Source organism: Manis javanica, chromosome 2, assembly GCF_040802235.1.
Source record: "Manis javanica isolate MJ-LG chromosome 2, MJ_LKY, whole genome shotgun sequence".
Lineage (NCBI taxonomy): Eukaryota > Metazoa > Chordata > Mammalia > Pholidota > Manidae > Manis > Manis javanica.
The window spans coordinates 179731251-179751685 of record NC_133157.1 but is presented as its reverse complement, the minus strand read 5'-3'; the positions used below and the strand labels follow the sequence as shown (position 1 = coordinate 179751685).

Genomic DNA, 20435 nt, shown 5'->3' with positions numbered 1-20435 from the left:
GAGAAATGTGGGATCAACATATAAATCAAGTACAAAAATCAAACGAATATTCATATTTGTCCTGATTGTTTATAGGTCATATTGCATGATCAAAACCGAAAGTTTCTGTGATGACTGCCCTTGTACTGTTCACCATGTAAGAATTTATTCACTATGTAAGAATTCGTTCACCATGTAAGAACTTGTTCGTTATGCTTCAGAAGATTGGAGACTGACTAGAATTAGGCTTGAGATGGATTAATGATTGTACATTGAGCGTTGACCCACCTATACTGAATTTTATTGTTGTTAACAACCATTTGATCAATAAATATGAGAGATGCCCTCTCAAAAAAAAAAAAAAAAAAAATGCTGTAAAAACCTTAGCTATGCCATATGAATGGAAATGGAAATCAAGGTTTCATGTCCTAGTAGTCTGTTTCATCCTGAATGCCTACTGAACAGTCTTTTATGACAGTTAGGATCATCACAATATACACAACTATTTAGTACAGTACAATGATGGGCTATTGCAGCTTCATCTCAAATTCATTTTCTGTTGTCAGGGTACACATACTTAGCTGAAGCTCACACTATTAAGTAGGTAAATTTACTTAAAAAGTATTTTCAAGGTCTTAGGCCACGAGCCAACTGAATTCCACAAACATTCTTGAGCATCTACTATGTGCTGCCATCAAGTAAAGTACTGAGAATATAAAAATTTACTACCTCAAAAAAAAAATTAACTGTCCTTAAGAAGCTGTTTTATAGGGAGGACAGACAGGTGAACAAATAACTCTCACAACACAAGCACAAAAAAAAGGCACGTCCACAGTACAACAGAAGCAGGACTAGTATAGAAGCAACAAGAGGAGTAAGTGATTTACCTGTTTGCAGAGAAAGGAACATGGGAAAGCCTAAAAGAAACCACACACAAGCAAAAGCAGGAAGGGCATCCAGCTAAGGGAACCAACAGCACATGCATACATGCAGAGGGGCGAGGAAGACTGGGACCTGTGAGTACCCCAGTCCTGCCAGCACAGAGCAGGGAAAATGAGACGGGGGAGAACATGTTTCTGCACCTTAAAAGACTTGCAGATCATATTTCAAACACTGATCTTTACCTTACACTATAACTACCATTACCAGCACCTCTGTCTCCTCCTCCTAGCTGGTCTTTTATAATCCAAGTAAAGGTTTAAAATCCTGTGCACTTTCAATGTACTCCACTGCCTCCCATCGTGATCCACAGGGAAAACTGGATAGTTCTGTACTTGCAGGAAGATAAAACTCGCTCGGGATTAGGCTACCTACAACACAACCTCCCACGCCCTTCCACTCTACAGGCCCTCATACACTGGCACACCTCTCCTGCTGCATGGCTCCTAGAATTCACAGGGAAGAGAAGCAAAGAGGGAAGCTATTACACTGTCATAACACTGAACAAGCTACAACTCTAAGTGGAAATGCTCATCTTGGGACAAAATGGTTTCTCTCAACCAGAAGCTTACAAAGACTAAGAAGAGACCACGGGACATAAACACACAAGTACTACAGGTATTAGGACCCATCTCAGAAGTTCACCAAAAGAACTATAACCCAATATCTGAAATCCCAAAGAGAAAGATGATTCACGTATGACAACAAATTGTTACCAATAATTGTAAACAAGTCAAAAAGGAGGAAAAACATAAGAAATCAATAAATCTTCAAAACATTGAAATGAAATGAGCTCAGTTTTTAAAAGGACATACATGGAATAGGAAGAAACAATAACAAAGACAAATGTAAAAAGGTGATACAGCCTTCCTAGAGTCCCCAGGTAACAGTAACTTAAGGGGCTAGGTAACACAGATGAAGAGGGAGGCAGATGAAGAACAGGAAGTAGTAACATAAACACTACAAAAAGGCTAAGGAAAGCTAAATGACTCAACGTACACCAAAAAATGTTGAAACACTACATGTTCTCTTGTTTTTAACTATAACACCAGAAAGGGAGAACAGCTCACTGCTTATTCAGGGTATACATAATATTAACCTGAAGAATACAATCTTAGGGAAACCCTGCAGTCCCCCTTTATTTTTGATATTTCTTCACTCAGAAGTATTTTCAGTTGCACAGCACATATATCATTAAGAAAGGATAATAAAAAAACACATCAATTCACTGAATGAATTCATTCAGGTGTAACTATTAATAACAAACCTGTACACCAGTAAGAATCAAGCACATCAAACTTAGAAGAGTAAAATCAGCTCTAGAGAAGGGTAAGGTGTTCACATGCAAAATGGGCAGCAGGGCATCCCTGATGGCTCCACCAGCTCACATCCAGGCAACCCTGTACATTCCTGTGCTTAACATGCAAATTGAATTTGATTTTATCAGTCAAAGCAAGAAATACTGACTAACCTCTCACTTGCTTAGGCTTATACCCAATGCTATCTGTTAACTAAACAATTTTTGCTTGTATTTTCATGAACTGTAGGGTATTAGAGAAAAACATGGGAGAGGGCAAACTAAAGTGCCTGAATTATCTAAAACTATACCTTCAACTACAAGCCAACAAGCAGTTGTCCAATCTTACACTGTATCGTAGAAATTAGATTATTTCCCTAAATAGTACTGACCTAAAGAAACACGTACAATAATTCCATCCTGATAATTCTCTTATTTATTAAACACAAATTACCTTTACATATGGATTACTCTGAAGCAGAAATGCAGGAACCTGCAGTGTAAGGTATTCATTTTCCCTCCAATTTAACATAAAAGCAACACACTCCTCAGCAATAACCTGACGAAGAGGAATATCTAAAAAGCAAACAAGAAAATAGCTGGAATTATCATCGTAACATTAAAGTGAAAACAAAGCAAGAATGTAATCAGATTTCAGCTCAACAAATTAGAAGTAATAGTTACAGATGTAAAAATAGAAAACACCAACATTTTAGATTTTTCTCTAGGAAGCTTGACATTTCCCAACAATAGACTGCCATGGTACCCACTAAATCCAAAGTTATCTATTAATACATCCTAATTAAGCTGCAGACCACTCCACTGTGGAAATCTATGAGTCTGTACCTATCCTCTAGAAATATGTAATTCGAATGAGCAGAGAACAAATACACAAACAAAACAAGCACAAAATGGTAAAACATAAACTTTAGCACACTTCGAGTGCAGAAATAGGTAAATCATACAAATACAACAGAAACAAATCTGAGATAATGTATCATATTTAATAATCTTCTGATTAAAATGTAATACTCATAAGGGACAAGTCATTCATTGTCAAAAAAATTTTTTTGCTGTACCAGAAACAATTTTAAGTAAAAAAAAAAGTAATGAGAAAAAAATCACTCAGAATTGTTTGAACATTATTTCCTTTGAAGTAATTATTAAATATACCTTACTGTTAAATATATTGTAAAATTTTACAGCTCAAAGTATATAATATTCAGGTTTTAAGTACTTCAGCAAAAAGGAAAAGAAACCCCTCTGGATGCTAAATAACAATGTTAAGACTTAGAATGAAGAGAGCTATTAAACTTCTCAAGTACCTATATTTTTCAGTCTTCTAAAATGACTGTGCCTGTGGCTATTTATATCTCTCACTTTATTCCAAAAAAGGATTTGAGATAACAAAAAGAGGTGTGGGAGCACAGCAGAATAAGATAAAAATAGATCATTTGCATCATCTTTTTAAAGAAGGAATGAAGACATAAGTAAAATTAGTATCAAATGCACAAGTTATTGAGTTCCGTATATTTGCCAAAAAAACGCCACACAGCATTTGGCTCCAAGGCTTCCTTTATTCACCCAGCACTCCCCATTAGTAATATAGCAATGGTTCTAAAGATGAATCAGCATCTGAGGAGTAAAGTACCAAATACAGCCTGAGAGGCAGTGATTTGTAGATAACTTCCCTTTATGCACCTGCAATTAAATGGCAGTAATAACCATACATTCATTATCAGTAAGTGTAGTCATATGCGGGAATAGGCAGCCAGAGTAGGCCTAAACAGATTTGTTGAAATCCAAAGAACATAACAAGGACCTGAGTCTCAACAGAAAGCTATCTTTTAATACAAAAGTATTAAAAGTTGGGATCTCTCCCAAAAGATATGATTGGTTTTAGAATAATTCATTTGTGGCCCTTATTTCTATCATAACTGAAATGTTGGATCTGTTGTCGGTTAAAGGCACTTCTCGTTACTGATATAAAGCAAGGTAAACCCATGTAAAAGAGAGCTTCTCTGTCTTCTATAGAAGGCATGCCTCTAACTCATTCAAAACTGGCCCAATTTAACCAACAACAATTTTTTTCCTTAAAAAATGAGGGAGAGACAAAAAAAAAAAAAAGAGGGAGAGAAATTCATATGGCCAACAGACACATGAAAGGATGCTCCACATAGCTAGTCTTCAGAGAAATGCAAATTAAAACCACAATGAGATATCACCTCACACCAGTAAGGATGGCCACCATCCAAAAGACAAACAACAACAAATGTTGGTGAGGGTGTGGAGAAAGGGGAACCCTCCTACACTGCTGGTGGGAATGTAAACTAGTTCAACCATTTGGAAAAGTAGTATGGAGGTTCCTCAAAAAGCTCAAAATAGAAATACCATTTGATCCAGGAATTCCACTTCTAGGAATTTACCCTAAGAATGCAGCAACCCCGTTTGAAAAAGACGGATGCACCCTTATGTTTATCGCAGCACTATTTACAATAGCCAAGAAATGGATGCAACCTAAGTGTCCATCAGTAGATGAATGGATAAAGAAGATGTGGTACATATACACAGTGGAATATTGTTCAGCCACAAGAAGAAAACAAATCCTACCATTTGCAACAACATAGATGGAGCCAGAGGGTATTATGCTCAGTGAAATAAGCCAGGCGGAGAAAGACAAATACCAAATGATTTCATTCATCTGTGGAGTATAAGAACAAAGAAAAAACTGAGGGAACAAAACAGCAGCAGACTCACAGAACCCAAGAATGGACTAACAGTTACCAAAGGGAAAGGGACTGGAGAGGATGGATGGGAAGGGAGGGTAAGGGGGAGGGGGAAGAAAGAGGGCATCACGATTAGCATGTATAATGTGGGCAGAGGCATAGGGAGGGCTGTGCAACAGAGAAGTAGTGATTCTACAGCATCTTACTACGCTGATGAACAGTGACTGTAACGGGGGTTGTGGGGGGAACTTGGTGCAGGGGGGAACCTAGTAAACATAATGTTCCTCATGTAATTGTAGATTAATGATACCAAAATAAAAAAATATATAATAAATAAAAAGGAGGGAGGAAAAGGTAGCATATGACACTTTTTTACACCCTCTCTCAATCCAGACCCACAGAGACATCATCCTACCACCCCCAGCTCTCACAGCGCACTGGAGTGCACAGCCATATGAGCCTCAGAGCCGGGGGTCAATGCTGACTTCAGGTGACTTAAACTGTAATGGAGGCTCAGTCAAAGAAAGGAAACTGTGCCTGTGGGGGGAAAAAATCATTTTCTTGTTCCTCCAAACAATACATTACAGCCTTTGTCTCATTTTAAACACTGTGTATAAGAACAAGCTATGGGACAAGTTCCTGAACATTCAATAGCAAGGAATTTACACAAATTATGTGCAGAGATATGAGTCTCAGACCAAAAAAAAAAGTGAAAAAGGTGATGCTCCAAACTACTTAAAACGCCAAAAAGATAGTACAAATAAACTATAATTATTTAAAGTCATTTCCATCCATTTCAGAGTAAGAGCACAGGCTTAAGTTGTACTGATGAGACTCAAATCACAGTTGTCTCTCTTACTGCATGACTTTGGTTAAATTCCTTAACCTGTCTTCACCTCAAGTTTCTTGATTTACAAAATCAGGATAATTAAACAAAATCAGCAGCTACTTCAAAGATGCCAGTGGACTGAGTGAGTTATGCACCTGAAGTTCCTAAAACAATGTCTGACATGTAGATAGCACACAATAAATGTCAGGGTTTTTAAATTCTTCTTGCTTCTTATTTTAAAGAAACCACATAAGAAAACCACAACTTGCTACCTTTAAAAGGAAAACATACACAGTAGCATGCATCTGTTCACAACATCGGCATATCATCACATCAATTCTTACGATACTGAAGGGTACTAATGCATTAAAGTTCAAAGGTATTCAACCTAGAGTGCTAAAAAGCTGTTACTTCTGCTAGAAATCAGAATGTAGTAACAACTAAAATAATTCAAAAGATCCCAGAGGGTCAACAGCCATTTCTGTTTGGCACAATATTAGCACCTTCCTTTACACTTCAATTTTACTATCTACAGCATTAAATGTGCACAGTATGAGTTCATTGCTCTAAATACACTTATTTTAATTCAAGTATCAATATACAATCTCCTATTGGTTTCAAATATACAACACAGTGGTTCAGTTACCCATATTATTAAATCCTCACCCCCACTAATGCTGTTACTATCTGTCAACACAGGAAGATGTTACAATACCATTGGCTGTATTCCCCACACTGTACTACCATCCCCTTGACCAACTTTAAATTATGACTGAGAATTTTTGTGCCCCTTTATCCCCTCACCCAACCCCTCCTCCATGGTAACCACCAGTCCCTTCTCAGTGTCTGTGAGTCTACTGCTGTTTTGTTCATTCTAGTTTATTTTTATGCTCCACAAATTAGTGAAATCATATAGTATTTGTCTTTCTCTGCCTGGCTTATTTCACTGAGTATAATACCCTCTAGGTCCATCTATGTTGTTGCAAATGGAAGGATTTCTTTTTTTTTTAATGGCTAAATATTCCATTGTGTGTATGTACCATTATCTTCTTTCTCCATTCATCTATTGATGGACACTTGAGTTGCTTCCATAAATTGGCTATTAAAAACAATTCAGTGATAAACACAGGGGTGCATATACTTTTTTTATAATTATTGTTTAAAAATGTAAATTAATGAAAATGCTTTAAGATTTATATATAATACAGATGGTAATTTATATAAGCCCCCTTTCATAATAAGGTATTTAGAATTGTACACACAAGGTCTGTTCCAACATGACCACAAATGAGTCCCTGACCACTGGCAATCATATTAAGGGTTTTCTATGATGGTAATGAGGAACTACACTTTCAACCTGTACGTTTAAGGACACTCTGATTCTTTTAACAGAGTATCTTAAAAATGCAATATAAACAAAGAAAAACTAAAGGAACGAAACAGTAGCAGAATCATAGAACCCAAGAATGGACTAACAGTTACCAAAGGGAAAGGGTCTGGGGAGAATGGGAGGGAAGGGAGGGATAAGCGCGGGGAAGAAGAAAGGGGGTATAATGATTAGCATGTATAATGTGGGGGGGGGGTGGATGGAGAGGGCTGTGCAACAGAGAGAAGACACATAGTGATTCTACAGCATCTTACTACGCTGATGGACAGTGACTGTAATGGGGTTTGCGGGGGGACTTGGTGAAGGGGAGACCCTGGTAAACATAATGTTCTTCATGTAATTGTAGATTAATGATAACAAAAAAAATGCAATATAGTTTCTGTAGTGTATCAAATAGCATCGCCTCAAAATTATGTCTACCTGAAACCTGAGAATGTGGCCTTACTTACCCCAAATCTTATATGACCTTTTAAGAAGAGAAAACACACAAACACACACACATGAGAAGGCCACATAAAGAAGGAGGCAGAGACTGGAATGATGCAGCTATCAACTAAGGAATGCCAAAGACTGCTGAGAGCCGGAAAGTAGGACCATACAACGAACGATGCTGGCCTGGAGTGGAGTCCTGCAAACAGACACCTTGATGTCAGGCATCTAATCCCCAGAATAGACAGGGTAAATTTCTATTGTTTTAAATCCCCTAGTTTGGTATGGCAATCCTTGGAAATGAATAGCTAGCTTCCTACATCTTTCCCAAAGTTCTCAAGTGAACAACATATCTGAATTCTGTTTTAGGAGAGAAAACATTTTTATGGATAGAAAAAAGTAAATGTTCTTTTATATTTTCCCCAATTATATGAATCCCGATTTTCTGAAAGTTGGCTCTGTGAACAGTCTTACCGGGCAGCCTCATTTCCAGATAGCCCCGTACCCTGCTAATAAGATCCGAAGGAGGTCTCTCTCCCGACTGTCCTGTTCCAGCCTCATGTGTATGAATATCCAAAAGTAGCATCTCATTCAGCATGACCTGACGAAGTTTTGGTGAGAACTCTGTTACCAACTCCAAACAAGCAGCGAATAGCTGTTTAGCATGGGAAAAGTCCTATAAAAAATGACAAAATAGCCTGGATCACCATTCCTCTGGAGTCAAAAAATACACGTCTTGAATACAGAGCAAAGAGGAGAAGTATTAAAATAAATGGCTGACACTGCTTATCTTGGAGGGTAAGGCTAGATTATCTTTTTACCATCTCTGTATTATTGACTTGTTCCAATAAATATTTAATTCTTTTCAAAACTTTTGAAAGTTTCAAAAAAATCTAAAAAGTCAATATAAGTTACATTACTAAATAAGTTTTACATACAATGTAAAATAAAAATTCAAGTTTTTACAAAAATTATACATGTCATATGTATATTATACATGTATCACATATATATGCTTTGTGACAAGCACCATTCTAAGACATCAGAATCAGACCTTACACCCTTCAACGAGGTCTCATATTCTAAAATCCTTGCACACACCCCTTTTAATCTTCATAATTGGCTAATAAATCAAGTAAATAGCAGCTACAATTTCAGCCCTTTCCTGTGTATCTCCTTCTAATATTCCAGAAGAGTTATCTTAGCTCAGTCTCTCTCTCCACATGCCTCCTTCACCTCAATCTGGCTTTTAACCCCCATCATGAAGAAATAGTTCTCACTAAACAAAGATCTTCCAATTGTCCGATCTACTGAACACTTCTCAGTTATTTCACCGGACTTAGGGGCTACATCCCAGTGCTGTCCATTCCCTCTCTCTTAACATTCTCTTTTCTCTTGGCTGTCATGACTCCACATGTGCCTGGTCCTTAAAACTCATCCCTCATTCTTTTTGGAACCAATGTTGTATCCCCTAGACTATGTATATTCTCCCTGGGTGATCTATGATGACCCCAAATATGTATCTCCAGTCCAGATCATTCCCCACACTTCAGGCCCAAATTAAACACTATAAACTGTTTCCAACTATAGGCCCAAATTAAACATTGTAAAAATGAACTCATAACCTACCCTTCAAAGACATTTTCCTGCATATCCACATGCTGGTACTCCTGTTTCAGCACCCAAAGCAGAAACCTGAGCGTCATCCTCTGTTCTCCTTTCCCTCTTACCTTCCACAGCAAATCATTCAGCAATCAACTCTAGATCTTACCTAATTATTTCTCTAATATTAGTTCTCTTCTTTTTATCCTTCCTAACACTTGTGCCACTTTTGCTGTACATCTTTACTCACCTTAACAGTACTGCAGTGTAAACCTTTGGCCATGAGAATGTAAACCAAATCTCTTGTTAAATTGTCTTTAATTCCCAGGATAACACTGCTATAGACAGAAGGTACTTCCCACTAGAAGAAATAAAACTATATAAATAGACATATATAGAGAAAGCTAAATCTAGGTAAGATTCTTTCAATCTTAACTTGCATTAAAAAAAATAATTCAAAGGTAATTTTTTAAAAAGGAAAATGACAACTATAATGAAATGCTAATTAAAATTAACACATTCTCTATAAGAAGCCAGTGACAATTAAATGGATGAAAACTTTTCTGAAGGATAGTCTAGAGAAAAAAGCAAGGAAAAACCCAGGGCATATGTACGTTAACATCCATGATCTTCACAATAATACCATAAAGTACACATTATTATGTCCATTTTAAGGATGAGAAAACTGAGGCACAAAATTATACGGCTAGCAAATATGGAACTGGGCCTCACACTCTGGCAGTTAGTATCAGAACTGCCCGTTCTGCACATTCATATGCTGCCACGCCTATCTGTTGTGCTATAATACCTCACTATAAAAATGGACAATAGTAACAATGTCAGTACTAATGAAACCCAATTAACCCTTACAGCAATTTTTCATTTCCCTGCACTTACATGTTCAAATCCCATAAAATATATATGGATTTTTTATTGCTTTTTTACATTTCAACAGAGGAGTAGAATGCAGCTAGTTATAATCACTGCCATATTACTTTAATTGCTTCTGTATCTTAGACTATCTCTCTTGTATGTCTAGATAACTTTCCACTAAAATGGTGCCTTAAAAAAGCTACTTGCATTTGCACTTTCCACACAGGTAAGTTTTTAAATAGATAACCTCAGAAACAGGTAAATACATCAGCTGGGCATTTTAAAATGAGTATCTAAAGTCGAAAATGCCCTACAGTGAAGTTCTAATGACTTGGTTCCAAGCTTTAGACCTCAACAGGATATTATAAAACACAAAACAAAAATAATGCATGAGCACACAGCAAGTATTAGCTATAAATTACATAAATAATAAACCTCATATATATATTTACAGTTATATTTAAAATATACATAGCTGGTATGACAATAAGTGGAATACAAATTTATTTTTACAGGTTACTTATATGAAACTATCTTTGACATTTTGTATTTCTCTGTCAATGGATGTTTAAAGTGCAATTACTATCATGTGAAGGTCCTAAAATTGTTGACAAATATTATCAGAAAGGTCAAGGTAATAATTCTTCTATTAAATTACATCAGAAAACAAGGGTAATTTTCCTACCTGTTCGTAACAGAATATTTCTTACCTTATTAGATACTGTCCAGAATTGGCGCTCTGAAGTCATACCATGTAATTCAATTAAAATCTGTCGAATCCTCCAGGGATCCACTGACAATATCAGCTGATGTTCCAACTGGCCAATGTTGACACTTGCTGAGGCTAAGAAAGGAAGAAGAGATTTCTATTTCAATAATGACTTAATTCAAAGATACACATAATCCTATAAATATGAGAATAACTGAGAAAAACTATTTATGTTTGAAAATATTTTATGTGTAACTTAAAAACATCTCATCTTGAGAACTGATTCTTTCAACATAATGTAAATTACATAACTATCTTTGTATAGAAAATCTAATATTTATATTTTCTAATTTAATAAATGCAATTAAGAGATAATGAAAATATAAACAAAGATAATACTCAGTAACTGGTTCACAGGAAAAAACTATGTTAGATATATGAAAAAATTAATTTATAGACAGTCTTCTACTTTTGGACATAATGCACTAACAAAAGCATGTATAAATAAAATGTTAATTTTGAAATAGTAGATAAAAGAATATGTTTTTTGAAGGGAGAGGAGGAGGAAGAGGAGGCTTTGCCTTCCCAGAGAACCAAGAGATGATCATTAAAATCCCTAATTACAACTTGGCTTTCAGACAGTCTTCAATAATCCATGTCCAGCATTTTATATGTGCTAATATTATTCTTTTCCTTTACAACAGGACAGCTGACCAGTTTAAATCTAGTGAGATTCCAGACAGCTAAAATTTTGCTTTTTTGTTAAGCCAACTGAATTCTCTATCTTACCTACATTAAGTCTTGGAGGTTATGTTTCTTATTAATTAACTATATTTTCTACTTACATTTATAAAATACAAGCAAAAATGGAAGAAAATCATTTAACAAGTACGTAAAAACGGCAGTGTTGCCAAAGCTGAAAGTTTAGCCAGCAGACAGAAGAACAGTGATAAAGGCCGAAATGCATGAAAGCCTGTATTTTTTTTGGGTCTTTAGCACCCTTTGCCACTCCCTTCTCCCCTCTTATTTTTATCTTCAAGAAGACATTAGCAAGACAGTTACCTTGGTCTGTTTCCCCAGCTAAAATCTTAGATGTACCTACACCTTAATCTCCGCTAACCACAGATTTAGCAGAGTCCCAGCACTTTACTGCTTAGGCAGAAATATGACTATTGAAGACAGGTAAATTTCTATTAATTACCAACGTAAGTATAAACTAAAACAAGAGGGCATCCTCAAATATCCCGAGGAGCAATTATAATAGAGGGGCAAAATGTGCCAACATTTTAGCTTGCAGACTAGAGAGCTAACCTGGGATATCATAAAATGAAGTTACAGGTTTAATGCACAGATTTACTCTAGGGGATCTCTTCCTCATCTGATCAACAAGTAGCTTTCGTTCTTCATCTTTCAACAATGTAATGAAAAGCTCATGTGAAGAAATCATGAAAACATACTGCAGATCTTCCAACCCCAGACACACATTCCTAGATCAGTAAGAAATATCGTAAAACAAAAAAGTGTATAATTTAGTTTGGGAAAAACAATCATATTAACCAATTTTTATTAATAAACCATATACCAAGCCACTGTTTCATATACTACATAATAATATTTTGAAATAGATTTTAAAATTTCTTTTTGGTCCTTATATAAAATTATGACGTCAATGCCACAATATACAAACAGATAGAATACTAAATTTTGTGTGGCTACACGAACCTAAACTTACCCTTAACTGGTTTCTCAACACCAATTACTCCCTGGTTATAAGATATGCAGAATAAATATAAAAGAAAGTAATAAAAGACATTTTTCTTGTAAGACTAAGTTCAAAGTTAAGAAAAATAAAGAAAGGCACTTACTTTAGAAAAGCAGCCATGTTTCCTTTCAAAGAATCTGAAGCTTTTTCTAAATTTATTGATCTTGAACATACCTAGGAATTTGAGTATTTTATTTGAGTATGAACACTTTAACAGGTGTACAGTACAGTTTATTAGATTTAAAATCAACAAAAATTTCCTTTTTTGGCTATATGTCAATCACAGATTTGGTAAAGCAATTTAAAAGATGAGAGCAAAGAATAAGAATCCATTACGGGACGAGGTAGGTGAATGTGATCATTTCAGTAACTGAAGGCATTTATATGTAGTAAAAAAAATTTATTTAGCATGGTACAGAGTTTTCTCAGACTTTATGTTACCAATTATAAGGAGTGATAAACTTTAAGAATCATTAGCCTGCAGAAAAATGAGATTTATCTTAGTTGAAAAGAATAATAGCTAAAGTATACAGAACCAAAGAGGGCAATCAAGGTTTAAAAATACAAACCCTGAAATAAAGAATACCAGAAACTAATTATGGAATTACGAGTTACCTACAAATAATATTCACATATTATCCTCAGTTTACTATTAGACTAGGATTCCTCCCATATATTTGCAAGAAGCCAAAACAAAACATAATTCATGTAAAAGTCCCTAACCTCAAGAAATTGTCAAATATCCAATATGTTGACACACATAGAAAAGTCATAGTATGTTTTTATCTGCATTATTTAGAATAGCAAAAAAGTGGAAATAATCCTGTAGTCCATAAATTTATGAATATATGCACAAAATAAACACTGAAGAGTATCTCCATTTAATGGAATATTATTCAGTCACAAAAAGGAATGAAGGACTGACACATGCTATAAGGATGAACCCTGAATACATTAAGTGAAAGAAGCCAGTTACAAAGGACCACATATTATATGATTTCATTTATACGAAATGTCCAGAATAGGCAAACCTATAGACAAAAAGTAGATTAGTAGTTGCCTGAAGTTGAAGGGAGTGAGGGAAAACAAAGGATGACCGATAATGGTTAAGAGGTCTTTATTGGGAGGTGAGGGGGTTGAAAATGTTCTAGAATTGATTGAAGTGATGTCTACGAAACTATGAATATATTAAGTATCATTGAATTGTACACTTTAAATGGGTAAACAGTATGATTTGTGAATTTTACCTCAATGAAGCTGTTATTAAAAGGAAAAATAAGAGTATTTTAGAAGTACCATGCTCAAAAACAATATTAAGTACTATGCTCAGATGAATAGGCTACCCAGGAATATGTGTTAACTTTTAATAGCAACATTAACAGATATGTGAATACACCTCAACTTTTTAAAAAGTACTTACTTAAAAACATGAAAGAGGAGACATATCTATAAATGCTGCAAACACTTAAAAAATAATAAAAACTTTCATATTAATAAACTTAAAAATTTAGATAAAGTAGACAAATTCTTAGAAAATAATTTTAAATTAATCAAGAAAAAGAACAGCTTTATTTCCACTGATGAAATCAAATCAGTGACAAAAATCATCCCACAATAAAAATCTCCAGGCACAAATCCTTCATTGGTAAATTCTACCAAACACTGAAAGAAGCAATGAGTACATTTTTACATGAACTTTTTAGGCAAGAGAAAAGATACACACCTCAATTTGTTTATGAGGCAAGCAGGACCTTGATACCAAAACCAAAGGCAAGGCAAAAAAATAAAGAAAAATGCATTCATCTCACACATGAATGTAAAAAAATCTTAAAATATTATCAAACCAAATCCAGCAATATATACTTTAAAAAGAAGACATGAACCTAAAATTAATATAGTGTTATATGTCAATTTTATCTCAATTAAAAAAAGAAAAGACCATGTTGGGTTTATTCCACACAAGCAAAGGTAGTTTAAAAATTAATTAATTAGTATACCTCACCACATTAATAGAAGAGAAAAATTATGCAATTGTAACACACATAGAAAAGGCATTAATAAAATCTAAAAATAATTCACAATTTAATTAAAAAGAGCCCTTAGTAAATTAGAGATAGACAGAAACCTCTTTACTCAGGTAAGAAAGAGCTAGAAAAACACACAAACATATTTCTACATGATGAAACAGTGCCAAGCTTTTCCTCTGAAATTAAGAATGAGACGAGAAAGCCCACAACAGCCCCTTCCATGAACTGTGTACTGGAGGTCACTGTCAGCACAATAAGTAATAAATAAAAAAAGGAAAAAAACATTATTTACAGATGAAGAATGTGTATTTAGGAAAACAAAGGAACTCACAGATAAATTAACAGAATTTTTAAGAGTTTAGCAAATAACTAGGAATAAAGTTAACCAAGAAGATGAAAGACCCTGTACACTGAAAACTGTAAGATATTGATAAAAGAAATCAAAGACACAAATAAATGGAATGATATTCCATAATCATGGATTGAAAGAGTATTACAATGTCCATACTACCCAAAGCAATCTAGAAATTGAATGCAGTCCCTTTCAAAATTCTAATGGCATTTTTCACAGAAACAGAACAAACAATCCTACAACTCACATGGAACCACAAAAGACCCCAAATAACCAAAGCAAACTTAAGAAAAACAAGCCAGAGGTATCATGGTCCCTGATTTTATACTATACTACAAAGCTACAGTAATCAAAACAGTATACTTGGCCTTGAAAACAGACACATAGATCAATGGAACAGAACAGAGAGCCCAGAAACAATTGTGGGCTACAAATTAATTTACTACAAAGGAGGCAAGAATACACAATAGGAAAAGGACAATCTCTTCAGTAAGTGGTGCTGGAAAAACTGGACAGCTACCTGAAAAAGAATGAAACTGAACCACTATTTTACACCCTATACAAAAATTAACTCAAATGGATTAAAGATTTGAATGTAGACCTAAAACCACAAAACTTCTAGAAGGAAACATAAGTGGTAAGCTCCCTGACATCAGTCTTAACAATTTTTTTTTATGATTCCAAAGGCAAGGGCAACAAAAGCCAAAATAAGCAAGTAGGACATCAAACTAAAAAGCTCTGCACTGTGAAGGAAACCATCAATAACTGAAATGTCAACCTACTGAATGGGAGAAGATATCTGCAAGTCATGTATCTGGTAAGTGGTTAATATCCAAAATACATAAAGAACTCTTACAACCCAACAACAAATAATCCAAGTAAAATAAGGGCAGACAATTTGTATAGCCATTTTTCTAAAGTCATATAGATGGCCAATGAGAACATGAAAAGATGCTCAACATCACCAATCATCAGAGAAATGCAAATCAAAACCACAATGAGTTATCACCTCACACCTAACAGTGGCTATTATCAAAAACACATAAAATAAATGTCAGTGAGGATGTGAAGAAAAGGGAACCCTGGTGCACTGGTGGTGAAAATGTAAACTGGTGCAATCATCATAGCAAACAGTATGGAGGTTTCTTGAAAAATTTAAAATAGAACTACCATATGATCCAGCAAACATTTCTACCTATTTATCCACAGGCAACAAAAACGTTAATTAAAAAGATATACTCATCCCCATGTACATGCAGCATTATTAAAAGACAATATATGGAAACCTAATGTCCACTGATAGATGAATGGATAAAGAAGATGTGGTACACATATACAATAGGAATACTACTCAGCCATAAAAAACAATGAAATCTTGCCATTTGTGACAACATAAATGGACATGGAGCATATTAAAAGTGAACTAAGTCAGAGTAAAAAAAACAGTAAGTGGAATAAAACAAAACAAAACCCACACTCACACACACAGAGAACACAGTGGTGGTTGCACAGAGTAGAGGGGGTTTGGAAAGGTGCGGGCATAAAATAGGTGAAGGGGGTAAAGAGGTTCAAGCTTCCAGTTGTAAAATAAGTAAGTCACAGAGATGCAAAACAGTCAATATTGTAACAACCTTGTCTGGTAACAGATAGCTTATTGTGATGATCAGTTCACAATTCATATAAATGTCAAATCATTATGTTGTACACATGAAATGAATATTGTATGTCAATTATACTTCAGTTTTTACAAAGTTTAGCCAAGTAGTTGGAAACAAAATCATTAAACAAAGTTCAAATGTACCTCTGTAACAATGCATAAACAATTTTCAAGTTAATATTAAAAAAACAAGACTTCTATGGAAAAAATTATGAAGCTCTGAAGGACATTGAAGAATGCTATAATAAATAAAGAACCATAGCAGTTGATGGATTAGAATACTATTGCAAGATATTTATTCTCCAATCGGTTTTAAATGTAATATAATTGCAAACAAAAATCCAACAGGCTTATTTGTGAAACTTGACAATATGATAGTCTACTGTTTACAAGAAAATGCGAAGAACAAGTATAACCAATAATACTAAGAATAACATAGAGTTTGTGCTTTAGATGTACTGACATTATGGATAGACAAATAGGGAAGTGTTATAGAATAGATCCAAGCAAGAGCCCACACACATATGGACACTTGGCATTCAAGAGAGGTAGCAATGGATATTTGAATCAAGATGGGCCTTTCAACAAATGGTACTGGAACAAAGGAGAGTCATATGAGGAAAAGTATGACATCAGATCCCCTACTTGTAACATAAAAGTTAAAAGCTTTTAAAACAATAAAAAGTTATTAGTTAAAAGGGAAGTCAAACTCAGAGAAGATACCTGCAAAATTTTAAACTGGTAAAGGACAGAATATATAAAACACTATAAAAAAACCTCCTACAAAAAAAACAACAATCCAATAGAAAACTGAGGCATACCACTTGGAGTTCGTATCTCAAAAGACAAAATCTGCATGAGCAAAAAATAAATGAAAAGCAGATAAATTCCTTAACAATAAGGGAAACAGAAATTAAAAAGTCAATGAGCTATCATTATACAATGACCTGACAGGCAAATTTGACAAAACCAACTATTGACAAGGATGTTGACCAACAAGAACGCTCATGCATGCCGGTTGCAGACATACTTTGCTATTATAATATTGCAGATACACTTTCCCTAGGGATATAACACAAATGGTACGTGTGTGCACCAGTACATATGTACTAGCATGTTTCAAGTAACACAACAGCCACAATCTGAGAACTAAGCAAATGTCCATCACCCTAAGAATGAATAAATTGTGGCACTGTCATACGTTACAACACCTTATGGTAAAAAAAAAAAAAAAAAAGATAATTGGAATAAAACAAATAGAAAAAAAATCTCACAAGTATGCTTAGTGAAAGAAAATAAAAAATACATTTTGCATGTTGTCAGATATACATAAAAATTCAAAACAGGCAAATTAAAGAATATTCTATAAGCAAGGAAATGATTATCACAAAGGTGGGACAGTGGCTTCCTCAAGGCAGAGGCAAAACAGTCTGGTAAAGAGTGTAAGGACTTTCAGAATGTTGGGAATGTTGTATTTTTGGAACTAAGTAATGTCAATTTTGCTTCCCATACTTATCCCCATGTCTATTACATTAAGACTGCTAAAGAAAGATTCAGTAGAAACACAGATTCCAGAGCTCACATGAGAAGCTAGAGGTGTAATCTGAGAGTTCTTTGTAAATGACTGAACAGGTGACTAAGCTTTGAATGAGAATATAAAATGAGGTGAGAAGATGAGTGAGCCAAGGACAAAACTTTTTAAACAAAAACACCGAAGGGACAGCAAAAGAGAAGTCAATGAAGGACTAAGGAAAATACGATATGGAGGAGAACTAGAAAAGAGCTCTAGAAGACAAGGCAGTGCCAACCATCAGCCAGAAATTAAGTCAGATGAAGACAGAAGAGGGTACTGGATTTGGCAGTCACTGGTAAGTTTAAAGCAAAAATATAACCAAAAGGGGGAAAAATGTCTTACCTCAAGAAGAAAGTCTATTTTCTCTTTATTAGGTCTAAGAAATAGCTGGTTAAATTGAACACTAATTGTTCTACCTTCCAATATATCACGGACTGTATTACAGGCACAGACTTTAAAACAGATTTCATCTAGAGCTTCATTTCTGTAGAATACAAAAGTAGATCCACTAATATTTTTTTAATAAAAGAAAGACAAGTATTAATACTAAATTCACAGGAATAAGCCATTTATTCTTGAGAGGTAAAACTGTAGGATATTCAGGCATACTAGTAAATACCAATTCAGGGAGGGGAAAAGGCAGAATAGTAAGGTTTTGAATTTATCAAGGAATAATTTAGTTAGACTGGGTAACAGAATTGAATTCTGCTATGTATAATTTTTCCCCAAGCACTTTTAAAATAGATTTAAGATGAACATAAAATAGCTCCTCTTACGTTAATTTTCCACATACTCACACAAGCAAAAGTATTGCCGCAGACTTAAATAGGTAATGTGGAAGTGTGTTGTTGATAAAATCATAAATGCACACGCCCTTTTATTTAAACATCAGAAAGTAATTCTTTTATTTACTTACCCTTGCTGAGCTTTCTGAAAGAGTTCTCTCAGTACTGACTGCCGGAACTGGACAGGCAAACTGAAGGTTAAGTTATCTTCAATGAAAATCTTTATTACCTCCTAGAACACAGATATAAAATGGCATCCAATTCAAAAATCATGGCAAAGTTTCTTTACTTTAAAAAAAAAAAACTTTGCCCCCAAAAAGAAAAGCCTTTCTATAATGGACAATACACATTGAAGAAAATCATAAAAATATCTCACTAGGAAAATATTCTCTATCTAGACTTTTAAAATTACATTAAGGGTAAAAAAAAGTACCCCCATCCCCTTTTTAAACTGAACATCATGGACCAAAAATGAGAGGTGAGGGAAGAATTAATCAGTAAGCAGCAATTCAACTATGTTTTTAGAGAAAAGTTTTAAATATTTTTTTCATCCACTTTAAACATACTACAGACTTTTAAAAATACTGAAGCATAAAGAAGGGGGCCAAAAAAAAAAAAGTCCTGAAGCAATTAATTTAAAATAATTCAGCTGGAAAAACCATATGCTAAGAAACTATTCTAGCAAATTTATATGGCTTAAAATATACTATTTTAAGTGAATTACAGAAAATACCCACATTGTAACATGCAGACTTTTTCTCAGTGATTTATCAAACAATGGAAGAGGAGAAAGAAGGGGTATAAAGTATTAGAAGATGGGTAAGAGAATCTCTGGAAATAGCTAAAGCTAACCAATCAGCTGCCACCTCAGAAGTGCTGTTCCAAAACTACAGAACAGCCATCGTTTCACTTCCACAGCAAAACACAAGCAGTGCAGGATACAGGGGGCAAGAGGGCCACTTCCCAAATGTGAGAAGAGATGTCTGTTCTAGCTGTTTAAGGCGTGCTTGATCAGGACAAAACAAAACCTTTACACAGGCCTACCTCGTTTTATTGTGTTTCACTTTATTGCACTTTGCAGATACATGGTTTTTTTTTGCAAGTTGAAGGTTTATGGCACCCCTGCATCAAGCAAGCCTATTGGTGTCGTTTTTCCAAAAGCATTTGCTCACTGCCTGTCTCTGTCACATTTTAGTAATTCTCAGAATATTTCAAACTTTTAAATTATTATACTTGTTATAGTGATCTGTGATCTCTGACACTACTACTGCTATTATTTTGGGGTACTATGAACTGCACCCACATAAGACAGCAAACTAAATATATGTGTGTGTTCTGACTGCTCCACTGACCAGCCATTCCCCATCTCTCCCCTCTCCTCAAGCCTCCCTAGTCCCTGAGACATAATACTGAAATTAGGCCAATTAATAACCCTACAATGGCCTATAAGTGTTCAAGTGAAAGGAAGAGTCACGTCTCTGGTTTTAAATTAAAAGCTAGAAATGATTA

General features: G+C 34.8%; 1 protein-coding gene across 3 annotated transcripts in view; it reads right to left on the bottom strand.

Moving 5' to 3' along the window:
* Nucleotides 1-20435, bottom strand: part of INTS8 (integrator complex subunit 8) — a 60718-nt gene that overhangs the window by 25260 nt on the left and 15023 nt on the right. For all 3 annotated transcript variants that reach the window (XR_012128323.1, XM_073229854.1, XM_036995403.2), the window contains exons 9-16: nt 19058-19158; nt 18484-18625; nt 12636-12706; nt 12082-12257; nt 10772-10905; nt 9439-9549; nt 8061-8262; nt 2670-2791 (exon numbers count right to left, since the gene is read on the bottom strand). Coding sequence is in view for 2 of the 3 variants with exons in the window: in XM_073229854.1 (XP_073085955.1) it covers nt 2670-2791; nt 8061-8262; nt 9439-9549; nt 10772-10905; nt 12082-12257; nt 12636-12706; nt 18484-18625; nt 19058-19158 (1059 nt within the window). In the remaining variant the exon portion in view is untranslated. The remainder of the gene's footprint in view (nt 1-2669; nt 2792-8060; nt 8263-9438; nt 9550-10771; nt 10906-12081; nt 12258-12635; nt 12707-18483; nt 18626-19057; nt 19159-20435) is intronic.